The 15,979-nt window shown below is 35.9% G+C and overlaps 1 protein-coding gene across 19 annotated transcripts in view; it reads left to right on the forward strand.

The window, feature by feature from the left end:
* Window positions 1-15,979, forward strand: part of TBL1XR1 (TBL1X/Y related 1) — a 182,929-nt gene that overhangs the window by 148,863 nt on the left and 18,087 nt on the right. For all 19 annotated transcript variants that reach the window (XM_007972064.3, XM_073023443.1, XM_073023442.1 and 16 more), the window contains 7 exons: window positions 796-941; window positions 2,969-3,191; window positions 4,080-4,212; window positions 4,557-4,698; window positions 7,183-7,246; window positions 7,335-7,432; window positions 8,544-8,604. In XM_007972064.3, the coding sequence (XP_007970255.1) occupies window positions 3,026-3,191; window positions 4,080-4,212; window positions 4,557-4,698; window positions 7,183-7,246; window positions 7,335-7,432; window positions 8,544-8,604 (664 nt within the window). In that variant the 5' untranslated portion in view covers window positions 796-941; window positions 2,969-3,025. The remainder of the gene's footprint in view (window positions 1-795; window positions 942-2,968; window positions 3,192-4,079; window positions 4,213-4,556; window positions 4,699-7,182; window positions 7,247-7,334; window positions 7,433-8,543; window positions 8,605-15,979) is intronic.

The raw sequence follows: 15,979 nt of genomic DNA on the forward strand, positions 1-15,979 counted from the left end.
ACATAAAATGGTATTTAACCATTATGATTTTTTACTATTTAAATATATTTTTAATTAGTTTTTATTAGTTTTCCTAAGTAGTTTCAAAGAGCTCCAAAATACTGAATTTATCAGATGTTTGACAGTTTATATGTAGAAATTTAAATACTTCAGATTTTACCTGAGTGCTAGATTGCTTTAAAGACATTATTGAATTATAACTACATAGTAGTTAACAATTATGTGAAGTAAATGAAGATCATTCAGAATGAATGAATTCCTATTTAAAGCATATTATGTGTACCATTTTTGAGAAATGCTGAATACTTGAACTGGGATGGAAGAAAATTTGAAATAAAGTTCCTTAATTCTAGATGTAAAAAATATTAAAATATACTACAGAAATATTAAATGTAACAATCTATCTTGGCCTGATTTATCTTAAGTGAAGCAGTTGAATTACATGATTTCCAAAGACTTGTTTTACCTTTTAAGTTTGACGCTTTTTGTTAAGAAAAGTTGTGTACTATGACTACATTTTAGAAAATTTGAAGCTATATAATCAAGTATTTACTAGAAATTTTAAAGAGTGCATTAAGTAATTAAGAGAAAAAGAAAATACGTAAAGGCTGACATGTTTACACACACACACACACACACACACACACACACACACACACACGACCTTAGCATACTGGTCTGGGATTTTAAATGGGTAGAATGGGATTTCGTAAGATTATAGTGATCTTTTTTGTGTGTCATTTAGCATGTTGCCACTAAGAAAATAAATTCTCATGCCTTTTCTTTTGTTTTTAGGATTTTCTCATTCAGCATTTACCTTTGGTATAGAAAGCCATATCAGTCAGTCCAATATAAATGGTGCCCTCGTCCCACCTGCTGCATTGATTTCTATCATCCAGAAAGGTCTACAGTATGTAGAAGCAGAAGTTAGTATTAATGAGGTAAGGAAGACTTACTTCAAGTACTAATTTTTACTCTTAAATATGCCGTTAAGTCAGCTGTCTTGCTTGCTTATTCAGTATTCTGACTTTAGCTTCACAGGGGTAACAAAAGTGCAGACAGTTCATCCCTAATGTAGTAGTCAGGTTGCACCTGCAAGGTGTTGGCACCTAGTAGTTTGTTTGCCTTCATCTGTTTTTGTAAGTAAACACTAAGAAATAATTTTTATTAACAGCATTGTGCTGTGGAATGCTAAGATCATAATTATTGGCCTGAAAATTGTAAATTCTCACCTTATTTGAATACACCCTAATTTAAACCAGTTTATAGTTGAAGCCAACTCTGGATGGTACTGCCGATCTAAGGACTACATGTGAGTAGTTTGTTTGGCTTAGGTGTCAGCATACTGTGGCCCATTAGCCAAATGCTGCTCTCTGTTTTAGTAAATAAAATTTGATTGGAACACAGCCACACTCATTTACATATTGTCTATGGCTACTTTTGGCAGAATAGTGGTTGCGACAGAGACCTTATGGCCTGCAAAGCCTAAATTAATATTTACTGTCTACTCTTTTACAGGAAAAGGTTGTAAACCCCTGGTCTAGTTTCAAATGTTGTTTTTGTTTTTGGTTTTGTTTTGGGTGTGTGACGGAGTCTTGCTCTGTTGCCCAGGCTGGAGTGCAGTGGTGCGATCTCGGCTCACTGCAGCCTCCGCCTCTTGGGTTCAAGCTATTCTCCTGCGTCAGCCTCCTGAGCAGCTGGGATTACAGGCACCCATCACCACACCCAGCCAATTTTTGTATTTCTGTAGAGACGGGGTTTCCCCATGTTGTCCAGGCTGGTCTTGACTCCTGACCTCAGGTAATCTGCCCACCTCGGCCTCCCAAAATGCTGGGATTACAGACGTGATCCACCATGCCCAGCCTAGTTTAAAATTTTTGTGTATAGTGTGGAGCTTTTCCCATTACTTTTATTTCAGAGATTAACATGTTCCACTTTTGCGAGTATTTTTTAAACTGAAGTATCCATGATTTCTGTATCAATGATTATTACTAGAGTTAGAAATTACATAATATACTAAAATGGATTTTTTTGTTTGTTTCCTCAGCTCTTTGAGTGAAAATCCACTAACACAAAACTAAATTTTTTCTTACAACGTGTGTAAATTTGACATAGCGCTTATTCCACAGTGTATCTGTGTTGGGTTTAGTATCTTTATAAAATTACTTATAAGTTAAAATACTTTCTCCCGTTCCTCAAATATTACGTTACAATTGCAGTTCAGAAACACTGCAAAAACGTGCTGTATTTTTGCAGCTCACATTACCCTACCATGACACTGTAGATTGTCACTGGTACGCGTTTACCAGTTTAAGTGAACCAGACTTCACAAATGCATGCTCCCAGCTAATTTGTACTCTTTGTATTTCTGACTTGCTCTGTGTTTGTGTCTCTTCTTGTGCTTACTTGGAGAACTCTTTATTAGGAACTTCCTAATATCAATAAGTGGAGCTTTGGAAATTTCAACAACTCCGTAATATTCAAGAGCACTATAGCTCATGAAGTCTATTTCTGCTTTAATATTTGAATCAAATCACAAGAAACTTTTTAACTCGAAGTTTTTAGTTTTTTAAAAGAGGTATTTACTATAATGGGGCACCAGGCCTTTGATCATTCTGTGAGCTATTCCATATTGTTTGTTGCTTTGACTAACAGAATTTCAGAATCTAATTAATAAACCTTTTTATCAGCTCGGCCTACATCTTATCCGTTTCATTTCAGCTCTATCTGTACAGCTCTATACTGTAATAATAGTGTGAACTAAATAAAAAGGAAAATTTAAGCAGTCATTTCCAGTTGCTGCTTGTAGTTTCTTTATTCCGTCCGGACTTCTTATATGAATTTAGAAAGTTCCTCAAAATGTTTTTCTAGGAGTGAAGATTTTCATTTCATTTCTGATTTTATATAAATACAAATAACTTTAAATATTGCCTTTGATTTTTCTTCTCTCACAATTTTCCAAATCCAGGATGGTACCTTGTTTGATGGTCGACCAATAGAGTCTCTGTCCCTGATAGATGCCGTAATGCCTGATGTAGTACAAACAAGACAACAAGCTTATAGAGATAAGCTTGCACAGCAACAGGCAGCAGCTGCCGCAGCTGCCGCAGCTGCAGCCAGCCAACAAGGATCTGCAAAAAATGGAGAAAACACAGCAAATGGGGAAGAGAATGGAGCACATACTATAGCAAGTGAGCTCAGACAAGAATTTTTTTTTTTTAATTACATGGTTTATTTTTTAAACTTTTAATTCGGGGTACATGTACAGATTTGTTAAATAGATGAACTCATGTCACAGGGGTTTGTTGTACAGACTATTTCATCACCCAGGTACTAAGCCTAGTGCCCAATAGTTATTTTTTCTGATCCTCCTCTTCCTCCCACCCTCCATCCCCCAGGAAGGTCCCAGGAGATAAGAATTTTTAAAAATTTATTCTCAGAGGAAATATATTTGCTTTAACAGAATGTCCCATCTTCTATGCCGAAATAATTTCATCTGTTATTTGCACCAACTTGTTTTCTTAACTTGTATCACACAGTTCAGATTTTTATTCCTAAAGCTCCAAAAAGCTAGATTTACTTTTATTTTCTTTTTAAAATATCTAGAAGCCCTTTTCCCATCATTAAATGAATTTTTGTATCTACATTTGATTTCTAAATGAAATTGTAATACTAGTTATCAACAAATACCATAGCGCTCTGACATTGAGATAAAAGGCAAGTCATGTTATATGAATGATATCAGCAACCCCTACTGGCAGAAACTCAGAATAGTACTGGTAGACATTATGTTTAGTTCAAACCATTTTATCGTTTTATCCATCTTTAGGTCTAATCATTTAAAGTCTGCATCCCACCCCCACCCCCATCCCTCTTAAAAAAAAAAGTATGGTCAGTACTTAATTAAAGGTACCAATTTATTTTCTATGTGACTAAGACTGTGTAGTCATGTTCAGCTTAACTTGATAACGTTAACACCGTATGTGATAAAGGAAGGTATTTGCTAGTTAAAAATTCACCCATCCGCCATGTTGTAATACTGCCTAACTGGAATTGCTTACTTGTTTTTCACGATGCAGATAATCATACTGATATGATGGAAGTGGATGGGGATGTTGAAATCCCTCCTAATAAAGCAGTTGTGTTGCGGGGCCATGAATCTGAAGTTTTCATCTGTGCCTGGAACCCTGTTAGTGATCTCCTAGCATCAGGGTGTGTTTCTCAAAGTGATACTAAAATGGCTTTTACAGATATCTTACTGAGCATTTTATAAACATATGCATTATTCAGGTTTTCTGTTGTTGCTTATTTGTGGCCATTTTGTCTCTGTAAATGTTTTATTCCTTCATGAAGTAATTGTAGAATTTTTAATTAAACTTACTGTTTCGAGAACGCTTGGGGGTCCCAACGTGTAGAATGGGAAAAATACTGGAAATGAAAATCTGTGATAGTTTAGTTTTTATTTGCCTTATTAATATTCAGATGTAAATATGTTGCCTTGATTCTGATAGTTGAGAATGTCATGAGGATTTAAAATACATTGCATACTTTTATAGGTCTGGAGACTCAACAGCAAGAATATGGAATCTTAGTGAGAACAGCACCAGTGGCTCTACACAGTTAGTACTTAGACATTGTATACGAGAAGGAGGGCAAGATGTTCCAAGCAACAAGGATGTCACATCTCTAGATTGGAATGTGAGTATCACTATATCCATAATGGATCTAATTACTAGTATACCTAACCCTCAGAGCCTCAGACTCATGGCAGGGTTTGTCTATTTGTTCAGAATTTGGGGTTTTATTAACTAATAACAACAAACTGGGAGTTGTCACCTGCCAGCCCTCTCCTCCACTGTGGTGTTAAAGACACAAACTTGCCTTAGACCAGGGTACAATGTCCAGCTCTTCAGTGTATCCCGCAGCATCTCCTTGGTTAAATTGTTACTGTTTACTCTGTACTTCGTTTTCCTTAAATGTCAAGTAGATCTGTGAAAATGGTACCTAAATATTTGAGATAATAGGCGAAAATTCTTACCATAATAACAAACAACATACTAAATCCATAACAACCAAGTTCTTAGTTGGGGGATAAAAGAATTCTATGTAGCAGAAAACATGTTCTTGTTTTTCTCTTTGTTCTGTGAACTGTTACAACTTTATTACCAATTTCCTTTTAGGGACCATTAGTCTAGATAATGTCTAAATTTTATTCCCACTGTAGGAATCTTCTAATTCTCTGATTCTATGTATGATTCAGCATCTTTCAGGACAACTTGACTACTCTGACTTACAAAAAACTTTCACTTCATTGTTGATAAATTGTCATCATTTAGTTGTAAATAATATCTCTTACCTCACCCTGCTAGCTCCCGCCCCGCCCCCAAACCTCTTAGATCTATTTCAGCATTGCAAAGAATATCTCACGATAGTAGTTCTTCCTCAGCAAATGAATGTTCTTTTCTCTTCTATTTAACAACCCTTTGTGGGCTTTCTAAAGGATCTTCTAATTCTTTTCCCAAGGAATGAGATCTATCTTTAAAATCATTATTCCCACTAAAGTTCTCAGTTTCTGTGACATGTTTTTTCAGAAATCATAACTGGGTATTTTTAGCATTTTCTTCCAAAATTGCCAGCAGCATGTTTACTCTTCCCCTCCGTATGACAATTCTAAAAATTCCAAAGGGGTTTAGCACATTGTAGTATTATTTACTTGTAGGATCAAGATAGAATTATTTTCTTAATATAGGCCCTTATTGTATCTTAGTTCAGACATCTTATAGCTTTCTTACGCTACCTGGCCCACTGGTCATGTTAATTTAATGAAATTTACAGTTTACACTGAAAAGGATGGTTAATGAATGAGTATTGGTTTGTTGAGCTTGGTAGTTCTGAACTGTATTTTATAGTTTTGAAAAGTGTGGGCTTTTTGAAAATGTGTTAATCACGGTGAGCTTGGAAAACATCATCCTCGATTAATGATTCTTTTCCGTGGCTAAAGCAAGAGAGCCTGTGAGATTTCTCATCTTTAAAGTATTCTTTTCCTAGTTGAGCAGTTCATGAACTAAAACATTTAGGGACTGATAGTTTAGAGGAAACTTAACATTGTGTAGAATCTGGAAATAAGCTTTTACTGTTGACTTCAACATGGCTCCCCTTCTTCTTCAGATAGAGCCCTAAGAGATTGCCATGTCTTAGCAGAACTGAGTCTGCAGTTCCCAGAACCAGCATTTGTTTTTGTTTGTCACTTAGCCATACTGCTAAAATGACTTGAGAGATGTGAAATAGGTGATCTTGTTTTGATTGCCCTTACCAAAACCCATCAAGAATATGTCAAGTAATGCAGGATTTCATTCTCCAGTAATGTTTAGTCATTCTAGCAATAGTCTGTTTACTATAATCTGTAACTTTTGCATTTGCATAGAGTTAGTTAGATCTGTCCTTTTATTACACCATTCATCGAGGCAAGGCGCATAGCAAGGGAATATAAGTTGAGAGAAATTTATATGGACTTTTCCTCCTGGTAAAGTAGGCAGTTATACTTACTTCATTAACTATAAAGTCAGCCTGCGCTCTTTTCTGGCTCTTTTGCTTGTGTTGCTCTTTTTATTGGCAAATATTTCATAGTGGGAAGAGATTAATAATAGAAAGGAACATTCAGATGTTTTAAGAATCCGATCATTTGAAACAATGATATTGTTTGGATCATACACACACACTTTGTTTTAGACAGTAAAGGATTTAGAGGAATGGCCATATAAAACCTTCTAATCACATTTTAAAGTTTTCCTTTTTTTACTTCTAATAAATCATTCTAAGATTATGAATTTGATGTTCGCCCCAATCCACCACCCTACCTTCATTCTTAGTTGTGTGAGTCTGTGAGAATACTTTGGGCATGCATGAGGCTCCCGGGGATGATGTAGATCCTGGTCCAGAGGTATTACTGTCAGTTGTTGAGCTTTGGATATAAGGCCCCCGTACAACACTAGCTTCACAACAGTGAAAGTGTTTCATAGGCCTTTAGTGGCACTCACAAGTAGGCAAAACTGGCAAGTTTTGAAGCAGAGAATGTCTTCATTCTCTTCTGTACCTGGGATTTAAACATGAGATACTTCAGCAACAATTAAATTATATACCGTATCTAGATTATATAATTAAAGAAATGTTTTTCTCTGGCAGAGTGAAGGTACACTTCTAGCAACTGGTTCCTATGATGGGTTTGCCAGAATATGGACTAAAGATGGTAAATGAAGCATTTTCCTTTTTATTTTGTTGTTGATCTGAAGTTAGAAAATTTAAAGTAATGATACTGTTTTTCTTTTGAATTTTAGGTAACCTTGCTAGCACCTTAGGGCAGCATAAAGGCCCTATATTTGCATTAAAATGGAATAAGAAAGGAAATTTCATCCTAAGTGCTGGAGTAGACAAGGTAAAAGCTCATTAAGTTCTGTAAAGGTGAATGTATTACAGGGTTTAATTGAAAGTAGTGTTTTGTGTTAGCTGCCAATCACATAAACATTCCTGTTTGGGAAATTCAAATATGAATTTATGATAGAAATACTTTCTTAGGTCTATCAGCTCTTTCCTGAATCTACTTATCAAAATGTTTTTATCCTTTTATCTATGTGAACACTTTTAATTTTAGCTGGAATTTGAGCCATAACCAATGTCATACCTCCTGCACTTTTTGCTTCCCTTCTGCAGTTTCTAGTTAGTCTCACCAGTGAACATGGCTCTGGAGTGAATCCATGGGAAATTCTAGAGCTGGTCTGTTAGCCAACTCCTGGTACTTAAGTGAAGCTAATATGAAATGCAGGATCTGTCTAGTCTTCATCTAACTTGGCTGGTGAATATAGATGAATTGGAAATATGACCTTCTTCCTCCTAAATAAGGGTTTAAGATTATCTTAATCCAGGAAGGGACATGATAATAATTGAGCGTGGTGTCAAAACAGGGAAGTGAAGGAAACTGGTTCACTCTTTATATTCAGAGAGCAATAAAAAAAGTGGCAAAAGGGGAAGAAAAGTGAAGTAGGCTGGGAAGGAGAGAGATTGAGTCCTGTTGATAGTCACTGCCACTATACAATACTTGAGGTTCTTGCTTTAAGTATTGCCAAAATTCAAAGCTGCCTTTTTGTGTAAATATGAGCCTTTAAAATCTTTCAATATTGAGAACTGATTGCATTGTTAACCAGGAACTTACTCTCTTAGTAAACATCTATACGAATCTTATGTTAATGTACTATTGCAATGGAGTTTTTAAAGCAAAATCTAATACAATGCCTCATGCTTTGTAGACTGCCAATAATTGTTATTTGAAGTAAGTTGACCGAGCAGAATCATCAGGGAAAAACCAAATTACTTAATAGTCGTTTGCTCCGAAAGTAGAGTATAGCCTTGTGGTACTATTTGGGATAAAGTGTTTAAAATTAAATCCACTCTGACGTTGCATATTGCTTTAATACAGTTAGGCATATAATTTACGCATCTATGATAAACTTCTTTGCATGAGTTTATTTTTCTTTTCCTTTTACTCTCAGACTACAATTATTTGGGATGCACATACTGGTGAAGCCAAGCAGCAGTTTCCTTTTCATTCAGGTAAATTTCTTATAATTTACGTGAAAGCTGGAGCTTGCTTCTGTTTTTCTAATAAAACTTTCAACAGCATATAATTTATTTTAAATGTTGAAATATCAAGTATCAGTCTTGTTACTAGTCCTTTCGAGAGTTGATGTTCCATGACATTCAGACTCTTAATTGTCAGAGGATCATCAGACGTTTTCTGTGAAATGCACCATAAATAAAGCATTTGCAGCCTGGTGCAATTAGGGGTGGCATTATTTAATGGAAAGAACATAGATTTTTGAATCAGAAAATCTAAGTTTGAATGTCAGTTCCACTCCACTTAAGAAGCATTAAGACTGAGAGAGTCACTTAACCTTTCTGAGCCTCCTTTTCACTGTCTGTGAATGAGGGATAATAATAATAATAATAATAATCCTATTTGTTATGGGGATAAGACTAAATGATATACATGAAAATACTGCATAGACTCCTGTAGGTTTAGGTATTGTCATTTTCTCATTTTGGATCGAGGTACCTGAGCATCTGTCTACCTGAAGTGAACAATAGACTTTCCCAATGTTATTGGAATGTTGGTGGCTTAGATGGATTTCTCTTTTAAGAAATACCCAGTCTGGTACTTTTATCTGATTAATCCGACCTCGAAAATAGTGCTCCGTCCTGCATGATATACAGCCACACACCCAGACATTCAGCTTGAGTAGAGAGCCAGGCATATTTTTGTGCCTGCGCTCCATTTCAGCCTAGAACCTTTGCACCGCTTTTCAGTGAGTTTCCCGACTGCAGGAACTAAATGATGTTAAACTGGAACAAGATACCCAGTGGTTTTAGTATTACCTGATTTAGCTGTCTCTCTGATTTTGTTGTGCTGGGAAAAATTTTAATTTGGAGACTGACTAAAATAATAACCCTGGTTCTTCTCAAATCTTTGATGACATCCTTTTACAGACAGCCAGTGGCACAGCATCAACTTTAAACTGGAAATTTGCAACTTCAGGCATTTTGCTTTTTTTCATTCTTTGTTTAGTGTGCCTAAACAAGCAAAATAAGGTGCAAAATGATTTTTCTGTAGTATCTGAATAAACAATAAACATCGTTAAACAATTCCATTTGATGAAAGCTCAGCACTCGAATAAGCATTTACACACATATTTGTTCACCTGTTGTACTTCCTTTTCACCTTTGCTTCTAGTTTTTAGAATTCTGTCAGGCTTCTGGCTGTTAATCATAAAAATTTCTCATACGTCCTAGGAGTAATGTAAAGTTGAAGTAAGTATGTTTATGGTACTGTTGCTGGGTACCATATGATTACTACCAACTTTGTGTTGGAGATGATGCTCTTTCTGTCCCCTTTAGTCCTAACTACAACCTGATGAGGTACATAGTATGAAAGTATTTTTATGAATAAATAAGCTTCAGTTTACCCATCGTATTTTTTCTTACCATACTTTTGCTTTTAAAAACAGTTTTATTGAAGTACAGTTGACATAAAATGAACTGTATATATTTTACTGGAACACTTTGATGTATTTTGACCTATGTATACACCATTGAAACTATTACCACACTCAGGATGATGAATATATCTGTTAACCTTCAGACATTTCTTGTTGTCCCATAGTAATACCTCTCTCCCATCCCCAGAGATTAGATTACATTATATGATTGGAATCATAAAGTACATACTCTTTTTTGGTCTGTCTTCATTCATTCTGCATAATTTTTAATTCCTGCAATATACAAAATATGTCTTATTCAACTGTTTATATTATCAGTAAGGCATCTAATCAACAGCTGGCTATTAGTTGGTAAGATTTTGGGGATTCAAAAAGCTATATGCAGATTTCCAACTGCACAGGGGTCTGGTGCTCCTAACACTCACATTATTCAAAGATTAATTGTATCATATGTTCAAAAAGCTAAGTAGAGACACAGAAGATGTCATTAAACTTCTAGAGGCAAAAACAACATGTGAGATGAAAAATGCCTCAATAGGATAAACCACAGATTTGATGCTGCGGAAGAAATGATTTACGACCTTGGAGGCTGCATAGAACCTATCCAAAAACAGAGAACATAGACTGGAAAAGAGGGTGGGGACAGAGCATCAATGAGTTGTGATACAACTTTGGACAGACTAATACCTAAGTAGTCAGAATCTTAGGTAAAAAGGTAGGGAAGAGGGGCAGAAAATAAAATGAAGTATTTAGCCCATTTAAAATATCACCTCAAGGTAGATGGTGACCAGTTAAAGGTGTGCACTGTAAATCCTGAAACCACCACTAAAAATAAAGAATTACAGGTAAGAACCCACCAAAGGAGAAGAAAATGTCATCATAAAAAATATCCAATTAATCCAGATGGAGGTAGAAATACAAAAAGAGGAAGAACGGAAGAGATAAACAGAAATACAGAAAATTTAAATGTAACCTTATGACAAAGCAAATTAAGTGTAAATGGCCTAAATATTAAAAGGCAGAGATTGTGAGATTAAATCAACAAGCAAGACTCAACTATATGCTGCCTATGTAAAATAGACTTCAAATAGAAAAACATCAATAGACTGAAAATAAAATGATGTGAAAATGTATACCATGCCATCACTAATCAAGAGACAGCTGAAATGGCTACGTTAATAGACAAACTAGATTTCAAGGCTCAGAAGATTTACAGGGAAAAAGGAGGTTATTAATACAATGTTAAACAGTCAATTCAAAACATTTTAAAATGACAATGCATTTAATACTTTCAAAATGTATGAAGCAAAAAATGATGGAGCTTCAAAGGAAATAGAAATTACTGGGCTTCCAATTACTATTGAATATTTCAATATTCTTCTCTCAGTAATTGATGGAATGAGAAGACAGGAAGAAGGAAGTAAGTCTGTAAACGATTTGAAGATTAGCTAGTAACTTGACCAACTAAATGACATTTATAACAACAATGGAATTAAATTAGAAGTCAGTATTAGAAACATCTCTGGAAGAGCCCAAATACCCAGGAACCCACACTTTTAAATAACTCATGGGCCAAAGAAGAAATCACAATTAAGTTAGAAAGTTTTATATTTGACTACAGATTTTATGAATTAATAATATACTAAAATCCATTGAATTGTATACTTTAAACAGGTGAATTGGTATGTGAATTATATGTCAATAAAGCTTTTTAAAAATGAAGTCAGTAATAAATGCATCCTTCTTCGCTCATAGGTTTGTTCCTTCTCTTTTAAAATTACGGAGGCTACATGGGTTAATGAAAGTAAATCAGAACGGGGTGGAGCAGACAAAAATTTTAACTTTAGCTCCAAGATTTTAAAAAATTGTGTAATTGGGAAAATTAAGTTTTCTTAGCCTCTTACATGTAAAATGAGACCGCTGTTAGTGAACACACCTGTCTCACTTGTCAGGTACATAAAAATTTTTTTTTAAATGTTAGACCTTTCTTTCTAAAAAGCTTGTACTATCAAGACTCATTTTAGGAATAAATACAAAGAGGTATGTGTTCGTTGATTATATCAGTCTGTAGGCACTGTATTTTATGAGGCAGGCATACCACAGAAGCATTAATCACACAACTTACGTTGCAACATTTCCCACATCTCAACAATCTTGATTTGGTTATGTAGTTTGCTTTTTTTTGGTTTTCTTTTTATGAACCTAATAGCTTATTTGTTTTAATGCTGTTTTTTTTGTTTGTTTATTTTAGCCTCGTCTCTAACATTTTGCAGGCTGCCCTGTATAAAATTAACACCTCTGGAACATCCTGACAGATACTTGGCCTTCTTAATAACATTTTAGTGTATCTTTAACCGTCTTCTAAATCAATTAGATTTTTCAGGCTTCCTTCCCTTCCCCATTTTTTGCACTTGTTAACAGTAGAAAGATTATTTACCGAAGAAACATTAAAATTTTTAGAATTGTATTTTAAGTAATATTTAATGTTAAAATGAAAGTGCATAGTAGTTACTGAATTAGCTTCCATGGAGGAAGATGGAGTGTAAACCAGACAGACACTCCAAGAAAGGGAATTTAATACAAAGAAATAGTTGCAAAGGTGTTGGGAAGAGTGAAAAACTAAGGAATAGGAGGTAACCCAGAGACTAATTGAAGGAAGTCTAAGACTCTAGAGGAGAAGGCAGGACGTGATTGTCCCGTAGGGACTGGGGTGTAGGGGATAGGCTGCCTGGCAATACTCAACACCCAGTCTGAAATGATGGCAGTCGTGCCTGTCGTCTTACTACTCCTGACTTTGGACTCCTCACTTTGAATTCCTGACAATGTCTTACATTGTATGAACCCACCTGGAAACCACTAGGCACAGGAACCTGGGAAATAACTTACAATAGCCCTCCTGGGTTTCTCATCCTAGCAGGGCAGAGTACAGAAAGGAACGAATGAAAGTTGACTGCCAAATGAACAGGACAGTCATCCACATTGCTGTCAGAAATGGTGATACACACAAACAGAGGCAGAGTTCACACATCATGCTGATAAAGTTGGCACATATTTTTGTTTGCTAGTTGATTTAGGTTGGGTTCTCCCAAAAGGCAGGCCCTGTGCCAAACATTTGAGTGACGTGACTTATTGCGGAAAACCTCTTAGGAGAAATAAGTGAAGAAATATGGGAAGCAGGATGGGGGAGTGGGAAGAAGCCAAGGAAGGAAGTGATCGCTGGTGAAGAAAGGCCCAGTCTCAGCCTGGTGCAGAGGGGAGCTTGCACCTCACAGTTTTTCTTACCTTGAACCACGGATGCTAGGTCTTTAGATCTCCCCTCCCTCCCTCCTTCCCCAAAACATACACAACACCAGCTTGGATACACATCTTCTAGGGAGGACACAGCAGCAGAGCAAGGCAGTTCTGTGAAGTTTGTCCCTGGCAGCCTTTAGCAGTGAAGCACTCAGCTGGGAATTGTACACAGCACAGGCAGAAAGACTTATGGGCACAAAAACCAAACACCAGCTAAAGCAGTGCTGCTTCATGACTAGTATAAAAGTGCAGCTTACAACTTGCTCAGCCTGACAGCTCTGAAGTGTGGTTTTTGATTGTGTTTACTTTGTTGGAAATTCTTATAATTTGAAATTTTGTATAAAAGGTGAATTTATGTTAATAATTTTATATGGCACTGTGTTTGTTAAAAAGTTGACTGAGGGAGGGTTAAATGTTTTAAATATAGTTATTCGAAATTTCATATACCCTCCATAGTAAGTTCCCATTAAATATTTTCTTTCCAATCTATTTCCTTTATGAACTTAACTCAATCCAAGTGGTGTCCTGATACCTAGTTTTTCATTATAGAAATATACCCAAAACTATTTTAATGTCTGGTCATATTACTACAGTTAGCTTCTTTGTTCTTTAGTACATAGTACTTTTAGATATGGGGCTTACCTGATTTGTCTTTCGCCAGGCAATGAAATCAGTTTCTCTTTCCTGTTATCCTTTGTCTTTTTTTTTTAAAAAAAGTCTCCGTATAGTTCCGATTAAAATTTCCTTTCTGAGTTCTGAATGCTTTAAATCTTCTTTTTGCATTCTTTTTACTTCTCCTATCCGTAGTTACAAGTTCTTATGCATGACATATCTCTTGGCTTGTAAGTTTAACTGCTGAAGCACCTGTTTATGTTTCATTTTTAACATAGCCAGTTACTGTTATACTTGGATATACGCAATGAGGGAGTTTGTGGCTTTGTTTTCCCTTTCCACAGACATCTCTAATCTCCTTTATTAAATGCTTTGTATTTCTACTAATTAATATATATAGCTAAACTTCTTGTTTTTGTTTTTTGAGACAAAGTCTTACTCTGTTGCCCAGGCTGGAGTGCAGTGGTGCAGTCCTGGCTCGCTGCAGCCTTGATCTCCCCAGGTCAAGCAGTCCCCCTGCCTCAGCCTTCCAATAGCTGGGACTGTAGGCATGGACCACTACACCTGCTTAATTTTTTATTTTATTTTATTTTTTAGAAATGAGGTCCCACTCTCTTGCCCAGGCTGGTCTCAAACATCTGGGCTCAGGTGATTCTCCTGCCTTCACTCCCAAAGTGCTGAGTCACCCCTGGCCACACAGCTCAACTTTAACCCTCTTGTTTTTCTCCTTTAAGTTTTTTCTTTAAATTAGGGTTGATAAACTTTCACTAAAGGACTTGAAAGTATTTTAGACATTGCAGGCCATAAGATCTCTGTTGCCACTAGTCAGCTCTGCCCTTGTAGTGAAAAAGCAGCCATAGATAATATGCAACTTAATGCATTTGTCTGGGTTTCAATAAAACTCTTATTTATGGACACTGAACTTTTAAATCTTACTTCACATTTGTATGTCTTCCTTTGATCCCCTCCTCCACCCTTGCAATATAAAAGCCATTCTTGGCTCATGTGCCATAGTTTGCCAACCCCTGCTTTAAATGCAGTGTCTTTGATATACTTCTGTTGCTTAACCCAGTTACTCACTATCATTACCATAATCTGTGTTGCTAATTACAGAGATCCTTTGCACCTTGCAGCAGGGGAAAAGGATGTTCAATAATTTCAGAGCTAAACTCGGACAAAGTATTAAATGCGAGCCTGGTTTGGGGCTTCAGAAGTTTTAAATTCGTTGATTTTAAGGGGCATTTGCTTTTAAGAGGTGTTTGACAAAAGTTGCTTAGAAGAAAATTATTTGGAAATCATATGCCGTATTCCATTTGTTAGTTGAGTAGATAATAGTGGGAATGATACATATTCAGTATAACACTTGTCTAACTCTTGGAATTTACAAAGTACCTCCACATACATTACCTCACCTGGTCTTCACCATGTGTACTAAGGATAAAGATAGTACAAGTTTAGTATCCCTTATCTAAGTGTTTGGGACCATGATTGTGTTGCACTTTTTCTTTATTTTTTTTCTGATTTTGGAATATTTGCATATACATAAGGCAATATCTTGGGGATGGGACCCAAGTCTGAACATGAAATTAATTTATGTTTTACATACACCTTATAGCCAGATGGTATCATTATATAGTATTTTCACTAGTTCTGTGCATGAAGTAAAGTTTGTATTAAGTATTTAATGTGTGGAATTTTCCACTTGTGGCATCATACTAGCATTCAAAAAGGTGCAGAGTTTGGAGCATTGTGGATTTTGAATATTCAGATTGGGGTACTCAACTTGTGTGTTAATCCTCACTGTAGATGAGGATATATCATGAGAGGTTAAGTGACTTGCTTGTGTCCACTAATTAGGCAGTGACACAACTGAGGCTTCTTGTCCATTGAGCACTCACAGATTTTAGAAATGAAAAGCATGATATCTTCATGTTTAATTTTATCATTTTATAAAAGAGAACCCAAGACCCAGTGCTAGTAATTTACGTAATTTACGGAGCCAGCTCTCAGGGACTTTCATCTCCCAGTTA

Source organism: Chlorocebus sabaeus, chromosome 15 (genome assembly GCF_047675955.1).
Source record: "Chlorocebus sabaeus isolate Y175 chromosome 15, mChlSab1.0.hap1, whole genome shotgun sequence".
NCBI classification, from domain to species: Eukaryota; Metazoa; Chordata; class Mammalia; order Primates; family Cercopithecidae; genus Chlorocebus; species Chlorocebus sabaeus.